The sequence below is a fragment of the Austrofundulus limnaeus genome, unplaced genomic scaffold (assembly GCF_001266775.1).
Source record: "Austrofundulus limnaeus strain Quisiro unplaced genomic scaffold, Austrofundulus_limnaeus-1.0 Scaffold92, whole genome shotgun sequence".
NCBI classification, from domain to species: Eukaryota; Metazoa; Chordata; class Actinopteri; order Cyprinodontiformes; family Rivulidae; genus Austrofundulus; species Austrofundulus limnaeus.
In genome coordinates this window covers 1,044,338-1,053,401 of record NW_013952494.1, presented here as the reverse complement: position 1 = coordinate 1,053,401, position 9,064 = coordinate 1,044,338, and the positions used below count along the sequence as shown (strand labels likewise).

The window sequence follows — 9,064 nt, the reverse complement described above, 5'->3', positions numbered from 1 at the left end:
TATATATATATTCTTCTGTGTTGATCCTGGCCAAGCTGAAAACACCCGTTGGAAAAAATCCATTTGTTTTGTCTTCATCGTCTTATCTGTCCTTCTCCAGAATACTGAATTTAAACCAGTTCCACTGAAAACTGGTGAAGACGAGGACTACATGTTGGCCCTGAAGCAGGAATTGAGAGGAGCGATGCAGAGACGGCCACACAACATTAAAGCTCCGACCAACAAAGCAGGTGAGGAGGAGAGTGCTGCATTAGAAACCTGACGTCCGGGAGAATTGCTAGGCCAAGACAATTTGGGGCTGCTGTGAGTGAAGGTAATGCAGCTTTTAGAAAGTGAGACGTTTAATTAGGGCCATATCTTGGAAAAGAGCACAGTCCTAGCAGACTATTGAGTTAGAGGTGCTGTCTCGTCTTGCAGTATTAACGTGATTTCTTAGTCTTTCAGAGTTACCTCATTGAACAAGCATATCCATAATATTGTTTTCTTCCTTTTTCTTTCAAATCTTTTAGGGGAAACAATAATAATTTTTTTTCTAGAACCATCTGAATCTTTAATGGCTTCACACAGTTGTGATATTTTTCTGTAATTGATATGAATTCCCTCTTATGTGAGGGTGTTATATATCACATCTGTCTCTTGTTTACATAAAACAGACGTGGAGAAATACACTGAACGGTACCTGAAGCAGAAACATATTGATGATGAGGAATGGACTCCAGGTACAAGGCTCTTATAAAATGAAAAACATTTACTTTTTTTAATGAAAGAAAAAAATGTATTTTTTTCTGTTTTTTTCTTTTAGACTGGAATTTGTTTCCAAAAGAACTGAAGCCCCGGACTAAAAAGCTAAGGGCTAAAATGGGTATGTTAAAACCAACATGTGTAATGAGGTTGTATTGTATGAGATGTGATTTAAAAGGCTTTACTTCACCAGAGACAAAGAAAAAAACGGTGACGATATCACGCAAAGACGCAGCAGAAGTTTTGAATAAATTAGACGTAAGTTTTTTTTGTTTGTTTGTTTTTACACTACTGTGAATTTGTGTGAATCACTAATTTGATTTCTGTTTTAAACCATTGGTTTAATTCGTAACTATTGAATTTGCCAGATCTTAATTATAATTTAAAGAATAATATTATGTGACAATACCAAACTATATTTCAACATTTGCAATATATCATACTTAAAAGCATTTCAAACATCACACTAAGCAAAAGAGCCAAACATTTTAGGTCCAAATGTGTCAAAATTTTTATCTAGCTCTTCCAAAACCTGCTTGTTGTCAACGTTTTGTCTGCTTAAAAAAAAAAAGTTAGCATGTACTGAAAAAATGCTTGAAAATGTCATTGGTAGTTTTTATTGTTCCTTCAGGAACTGGCTAAAAAGGATGACGGTGATCCTGAAAAGTCAGACGATGAGACTGAGAAGAAAGCAGAAAATGAGGAGGATGAAGAAATTGAAGCAGAAGAATACGAAGAAGATATTGAGGAGGTAAGTTACAAAATGATCTAAGAGGTTAACTGCAACATTTCATATTCATAAAATCCTGTTAGAATTAGCCTCTATTGTTTTTGTTTAGGAAAACGATTACATCGAAAGCTACTTTGACAACGGAGAAGATTTTGCTGCCGACAGTGATGAGAATATGGATGGTGAAGCAACGTACTGAAACAAAGTGACTTTAAAATTTGAACAAGTTTGCAGTGTGCATCATGTTTTTTTTAATGTAGCAATTTAATGAGTAATAATTTAATGTAGCAGATTGGTGCTTCGCTTTATTTTGTGTAAATTAGAAACGATTGTTAGAAAATGCTGTAAATAGAAGTGTCCCAATAATGACAGAATGAAGAGTAATGTATTGAAAATAGTTTAATTTATTTTTCATCCTGCAGCACATTTCCACAGGTTAAAAGGCACATTCTGTCAATATCTCTGTGATGCTTTGTGATAAATTATCAAGTGAACACTGTGACCAAATAAAAGGGCTATATAACAACGTCTAAAAGTTCACATCATTACAGTTATGAGGCAGTACGGGAACACTGTGCACTTCCCATATAAACATGCTAGGTTTTAAAAACAAACAAAAAAAACTTTCTAGCAACAGACAGAATCAAGATAATGCCATTAAAATTTACCGGACAATACTGATAGTATAAGGAGTAACTAATGCTCAAGTCTTTCAATAAATTATTTCTAATCAAGTAGCAGCCATACTTTTACAAGGAATGTTGATTTTTCTACACTGGCATGGAAAACAAAAATGCATCTGAACCAAAGTTAAAGCAAATCAACTGAATTAATTTTCTTAAACCACAGCCACCAAATGCATGGTAATCTTTAGGAAATAATGATAAAAAAATGTCTACATGATAAAAAAACGTCTACATATTTGAGTAAAAGTGCAGAATTTTGGATACCACAAAAACATCTTGTGTTGAATAGACCAATAAAAATTCTGCACTTGAAAACTCACAAAATAGGCCCAAGACTTTCATGCAGCTTTTCAATGCTTCAATTATTGCTCCCAACAAACAAAATACATTGGATTATCGTGACTACTTAAAAAAGGGAACTTCTAAAGAGTTTTTTTTTCTGAGTTAATAAAAATACGGAAAAAAATTTCCTGCTATGTTTTCCTAAGCGGTGCATTTTCGTCCAAACTGGGATTTTGCGGCTTTCTGTCGACCTGTTCAAGTCTAGACTTTAAAGGGTTGTTTTCTACAAAACGTTCCATATTTTTACTTTCAATCTGTCCATGTTGCATGTTATCAGCTGCATGTGTGGGAGCACCATGATGGCTGACGTCAGACTTCACAAGAACCTCATAGTACAGCAAATAGAAAACGGGTGTGACGATGCCCACAACCAGCATGATGGCCACTGCCGTCCACCATCTCATACCCCAGTCTGCTCCATAGTAAGGGTCCTTTCTCTGTATCGGTTTGTACTCCACTTCTCCCAGCAGTGGCTGCTGCTGCTGCAGTGTCAGAGAGGACACCACTTCATTGAGGCTGCTCCGAGAAGGTCCTGTGGACTTCACCAGCTGCTCGATGTCCTTGTCCTTCTCTTGGAGAAATCCCTCCACGCTGTCTGTGGAAGAAGAGGAGTCCGTGGAGGACTCGGAGGGGAGGGACATAACGGGGGAGATCTGGGGCACACGTCTGGCAGCTGTGGGGGAGGCAGCTTTGAAAGGGCCGGCATTATGGGTCTCTGTGAGGACACTGAAGCGCCTCACAGGAATCTTAATCGAACGCAGAGCAAAGAAATCCTGTTCTGTCAAAAGGTTGTTTGCCCGCTTAATGTCAGCCACCTAGAAAGCACGAAGAAGATCATTTAGACAGTATATTATGGTTAGAAAACACCTAAATTACCTGAACTGTGAATGCACAGTCTCAAGCTACATTTTATGAAACTTTACTTTGTGAAGCATTGGCGTCTAAAATATATATATCTTTAATTTCCAAAGCATTGTTTGAAACAAAACACATTTTCTTTGCTTCCATCTTTCCCTTCCACAAATTATAGCTCAGCTGAAAGGAAAAAGTGATGTGGAAACTGTAGAGATTACCAATTGGTCAGCAAATCACATACGTAAAACTCCCTGTACAAAACTCTGTTTGCAGAGCTTGTAAATTCATTCAAATTTGAAAAGGATTTCAGTCACCACACCCTAGGTAGGATGTCACACAGTTGCTGTGTAAAATAGTCACAAAATTGAGCTTCAAGATATTTGAAACGTTTTAAGCAGGTTTTACACCAGCAGCATAGTGTAGATTCTTGAAATTTCTATTTAGATCCCTCTGATAACTGATTATTGCATCTACATCAGACATGTGTCACTTGTGTCTCATCCACAGTTCAAGCCATCCTTCATCAAAGTATTACTTGAAGTTTTGGTGTGGTGTCTCTAACAAAGTCAAGACATTTCTCAAAATACAAAAGGAAAAACAGCTAATTTTTTTTGTCAACATACTGATCTACTATCAGCAAAACTTTTTTTCTTTTTGCTGTAGTTTCCATGTGAGCTGATATGAATCATTAGCTACCTTAGGACAAATAAATTAGCAGTTTTATCAATAACTTATGATTACCATGCAACTTAAATAATTTAAATGTTCAATTTAATACCGTATTTTTTGGACTATAAGCCACAACTTTTTTCCTGAACTTTGAACCATGCGGCTTATAGTGCGGTGCGGCTTGTATGTGGATTTTTTTCTTCAGCCACCAGGGGGCTCTTATGCTGCATTTGCTTCAACCACTCGCTTCAAAAAAAAGGAAAAAAAAGAAAAAGGCAATCCTTCCAGAGCCGAATGTTGTACCAGGAAGCAGCGATTTTAAAGATGGTCAATGGCCAAAAACTCATAAAAGGGGATAAAACAGACATTTTTCACAGTGGAATCTGACTGATAAAAACTTTGGAGCTTAATCCGGGACCAGTTTGTGGATAAACGTCAAGTGAAGAGCTGCAGACTTTTTTTCCCCACATTGCACTCCCTGGGCAAGGAATCCCATGCAGTGACATATGCTGGAGTGGGAGGGCTTTCCCAGCAGCTCGGCTCGGAGGAACCATGAAAGGTCAGTGCGAAAACGAACGCCGAACAACCACGTGACGACGCGTCGACCGGTCGACAGCCGAGCGACCATACCAAGCTTAGCCAGAGGTGTAGCGCCATTTAGTTTTAGCTAGTAGCAGACACGACATGACGGATCTTCGACAGACACAATATTGGACAGTATGCAGGCCCACATCACGGATTCGGTGAAAGCAGCCATCAAGAAAACAAACTCAATTCCTGCTGTTATTCCTGGAGGTACAACAAAGTTTTTACAACCCCTGGACATCAGTGTGAATCGTGCATTTAAAGCAGCACTCAGGGCTGAATGGGAGGCTTGGATGACTGACGGGGATAAATCATTCACAAAAACTGGCTGAACGCGAAGAGCGTCATTTCCTGTTGTCTGCCAGTGGATTCTAACAGCGTAGAGCCGAGTGAACAGGTCCACCATCACCAATGGGTTCCAAAAGGCTGGACTGCTACGTGAAGACGACACCACAGCTTCAGAGCCCCGGGAGGACAGGGACACAAAGCAACACTGAACAGATACCGCTGTGTGACGCAGCTTTTCTCAGCTTGTTTAACTCCGACACTGAACAGATACCGCTGTGTGACGCAGCTTTTCTCAGCTTGTTTAACTCCGACACTGAAGAGGAGGACTTCGATGGTTTCAGTGCGCTGGAGGAAGATGAATGAGACGTTTTTTTGGACCAGAAACTGTTAAAGAAAACTACCAAAATAAGGTCAGTTAAATGAACCGTATTCCTCCGAACTTTAATCCCTAAAGGTTTGCTTTTTATGTTTTGATGTTGAATTTACTTTTTTGATGACAATTTTGGGTGTACTGTTTTTTTATGTTGGGGGTGCGGCTTATAGTCCAGTGCGGCTTATATGCTGTTTGCTGGGGTTTTTTTTTAAATGGCGGGTGCAGCTTATAGTACGGTGCGTCTTATAGTCCGAAAAATACGGTACTCTAATCAATATTTTTGTTGCCCCAAATGCAAATGGTTCTTGTTGGGTTTCTGTACATTAGCTAAAAATGATTGAGAATTTCAGTGAGTACTTTCCAGTAAGAGAGAGAGAGAGAGGAAAAAAAAAACATACTGAGCAATGGTACTGCAGAGCAATGCTGTTCAGGGTGTCCCCTTCCTGGATATCACGAGTAAGGTAGATTATATCATCCAGTTTCTCTTTGGAGGTACTTCTTCGTAGCCTCTCTCTTCCACGTGACCGTAGCTCGAAGCTTTCTCCGTCCTCCTCTGATAGGTCGTTCTCTGAGCCATTGTTTCCAAACAGGTAGGCATGACCGCCATAAGCCGGCTGCACCATGGTGGCTGACTGGAACCCATAGTGCTGACTTCTGTTGGACATCTTGCTTCACTGAATGTGCAAAAGATAAAATAAAAATGCATGAGTTTCAAACTCTGGACTTGGGCAGCAAATTTTCTCTTATACAGCAAGACTGACTCACCCAAAACATGCTGAGGAAAATGTGACTAAGTTCACTTTGTTCTCAGGTTAATATTATATAGAGCAAAAAATAACTTCTTGTAAACAGACACTGTTTAAACAGCATGTGCAAGTAAACTTGGGTAACGGTAACTCGAGAGATTAGGTATCAGCAGTTTGAGCATGCAGGTGAGTGTGATGTCACTGTTCCAGTCGTTTCCCTGCTCCTCAGCAGTTCTTCAAGTTCTACAAAAGCTTGTTAGTCTCTTATTCATTGAAATCGGGTGTGACAAAGCAGACTTATTTAAAACATCCCAGACAAATGGGCCTCAATGACCAGGACTGGACAACACTGGTTTAACATGTAGAACAACAAATAACTAGGTACAGTAGTAGTAGCAGTAGTATCACTAATATATTTTACCCCTTTTTTGCTTTTTTTTTGTCACATTTTCATATCAGCAAACAAATATTAATATAAGCCATAGATTGTCTTTGTAAATATAAAATGTAGTTTTTAAATGATGATTTAATTTATTATTGAAAGAAGCTATTCAGGCCTTTGTCATGTTTAGGTCAGCAGTGGCTTTTTCATCTTGGAACTCACCCATGGAAGCCATTTTTGCTCAAATATTAGTATTATTTTATTTTTATTACACTAAGGAACGTGAAGTTTGAAATCCTCTATGATGGAGGTTTGTGTTGTCAGTGAGCTCTTGGTCATTTTGATGGGAAGATTCACCACTGTCCTTTGAATTCTACACTTTAGGATAATTGCTCTACTTTAAGATACTTAGTAATTGTACCGGCTTGGCAGGTATCAGGCTTGAGCGTGGACTGCAGAATTAAACAAAAATGAAATTAGGTTAACAATAATAGGGGCGTAACGATACATTGATCTATATCGATATATATCAATTTGAATGGTGCATGATTGAGTTATATCGAGGCAAAATGAAAACACCGATCTACAATGTCATCATATGCTCGATGGGAATCAATATCATATAATGGGCATATGATACTACATTATATGGATCACAGACGTAAATTGAATTGAATCGAAATCATATCGTGACAGATTATGCCTATGTGATATCAGATTTGGACCTTTGTCTTAACGACGGGTCTGTAACTTAAAAAAGCCATATATTGTTGCTCGGGCTAACGAATGTAAGCTACATTTAACCACAGAGATAAACTAAAGGAGTAAACTGTAAACATTACATATCTTATTTATTGCCCGTTGGCTAATATATTGAACACTATAGAAAAAAAATAGTTGAGGTAATTAATTCCCTCTAATTCAGCTGGGTAACAATACCCTAATCCAAAGTAAAATCACAAACCACAGGTGACTTAAATTAACCATAAATTGGGGTTTAACGTTAGATTTGGCAAGCCGAGATGTGTTTATACAGGCTTTGCTAAAGCTAACAGGCTTTAGCTTTAGCAGCATCTGCATAAGAATTTATTTACCCGACTTAGCTTTGCTTGTAGCGGTCCACAGGTCTGTTAGTGACTATGATATTCTTATGAAGTTGAGTAACTATTTTTACCTGATTAGAAAAGCTGTCAGGTCACTTATCTTCGATTATTTCCATTCCATACTTCCACAAGATGTTTAGTCGGATCCCGTCGCCGTGCTAACCACTGTTTCCACCACAGCTCAGGACACGTCAACAGAATATTTACGTAATGACGTTATTATAGTGACCGCCCGCAGTATTCTTGTTTCACCACCAGGGAGCGCTAAAGATTAAGTTACTTCACAAGCGGACTGCCTTTAATTCATTACGATTTTAGATACATATTTCTAGTATCTACCTTTGCTATTTGATTAGGAACGTTCATGCAGTTCAAGCAGATGAATTCGCCGCTTCCTTTAGTTGAAGTTAATTTTTTTGTTCTCATTTTGTGGCCAGCAACTCGACAGAACGGCGGCTATGCCTGCTGGGTGCACACGGTGGCGCTGTGTCTGAGCAACACAGAGTTCACCCTCATGAGACAAATGGGATTAAAACATCTTGTCTGATTAGGCAGCGACGGATAAACGAGTCTGAGTCTCTGAGGAGCTGCAAATTATTATTTTTATTTAATCATTTTTTTTAACTGTTATTATTTTATCGGGACACTGAGCTTTTGCTCAAACAGCCCACATGTCTGCAGGATCATGAGGAGTTAGGAGCGGGTTTGAAACTGACCAGAGGGAGGGAACCCGCTCCGATTGGGCTCTCTATTTTCAACTCCAGCCTCGTTATAAACGACATGACAGACGCGCTTCACCTTATGTTCACGGGGATAAAATGACGCTGTTTTAATTCGCTGTTTGTGTTTGAGAGGAGGAGGAGCTGGGCATTTGAGGAGCGCCTTTCCCCCCCTATGTTCTCCACGGCTATAATAAAGATATTGTAACTTATCTCGGGACGGAGAGGCCAGGCAAAGTGTCAGGTAAGTTCACAAGATTTATCCTCTAAATGTGTGTCTGTTTATTGTGGTTAATAATAACCAAAATAGCAAAGTGGCCAAAAAAAACTTTTGTTTATTTCTATTAGCTAATGAACGGTGAATACATTCAATGTGAATGATTTCCAGTAAGGGAGTGGATGAGAAATGGTCCAATCCAGTGGTAGATTAATGACACAAAGAATAAAGATGCTCCTCATCAATTATGCCAGACAGCTCAAAGCAGACGAATTGCGTAAAACTACAGGAAAACGGTTAAAAAGTGCTGCTAATTTCCCCCCACATTTCTTGCGCCTTTGCCAAAAAAAAAAAAAAAAAATCCCCCTCGGGAGCAGCTCATAAAACTGAAAAGCCTAAATATTGATTCAGCGCAATCAGTGAGTGAATGGCGAGGCAGCCCATTGAGGCCGGAGACAAACGCTTCCATGGTTACATCCAGGATCTCCAGTGTGATCACGGCGCTTTGTGTTGCCTTTTTTCTCCCTCTTTCTCTCTATCCCACCGAAATAAAACTACACACACACACACACACACACACACACACACACACACACACACACACACACACACACACACACACACACAC

At 39.2% G+C, this 9,064-nt stretch overlaps 3 protein-coding genes across 4 annotated transcripts in view; 2 read left to right on the top strand and 1 right to left on the bottom strand.

The window, feature by feature from the left end:
* The window catches only part of polr3g (polymerase (RNA) III (DNA directed) polypeptide G), a 6,697-nt gene extending 4,700 nt beyond the window's left edge, over positions 1 to 1,997 (top strand). For both annotated transcript variants that reach the window (XM_014012536.1, XM_014012535.1), the window contains exons 3-8: positions 101 to 230; positions 654 to 719; positions 803 to 862; positions 935 to 999; positions 1,373 to 1,492; positions 1,581 to 1,997. In XM_014012536.1, the coding sequence (XP_013867990.1) occupies positions 101 to 230; positions 654 to 719; positions 803 to 862; positions 935 to 999; positions 1,373 to 1,492; positions 1,581 to 1,670 (531 nt within the window). In that variant the 3' untranslated portion in view covers positions 1,671 to 1,997. The remainder of the gene's footprint in view (positions 1 to 100; positions 231 to 653; positions 720 to 802; positions 863 to 934; positions 1,000 to 1,372; positions 1,493 to 1,580) is intronic.
* On the bottom strand, positions 1,858 to 7,668 carry lysmd3 (LysM, putative peptidoglycan-binding, domain containing 3). The gene is made up of 3 exons (XM_014012533.1): positions 7,572 to 7,668; positions 5,668 to 5,943; positions 1,858 to 3,314 (listed from the first exon to the last, which is right to left on the bottom strand). The coding sequence occupies exons 2-3, from the start codon at positions 5,932 to 5,934 to the stop codon at positions 2,631 to 2,633; spliced, it is 951 nt and encodes a 316-aa protein (XP_013867987.1). The 5' UTR covers positions 5,935 to 5,943; positions 7,572 to 7,668; the 3' UTR covers positions 1,858 to 2,630.
* A 117-nt stretch (positions 7,669 to 7,785) lies between these two features.
* adgrv1 (adhesion G protein-coupled receptor V1) overlaps positions 7,786 to 9,064 on the top strand; it is a gene marked incomplete in the record, with an annotated part of 123,624 nt that continues 122,345 nt past the window's right edge. The window contains 1 exon segment of the mRNA XM_014012531.1: positions 7,786 to 8,463.

Coding starts and splice junctions, on each gene's coding strand:
- lysmd3 (XM_014012533.1), bottom strand. CDS start 5,934: ATGTCCAACAGAAGTCAGCACTATGGGTTCCAGTCAGCCACCATGGTG. Junction 3,315..5,667: donor CTCTGCAGTACCATTGCTCA/GTATGTTTTTTT, acceptor CGTGCTTTCTAG/GTGGCTGACATTAAGCGGGC.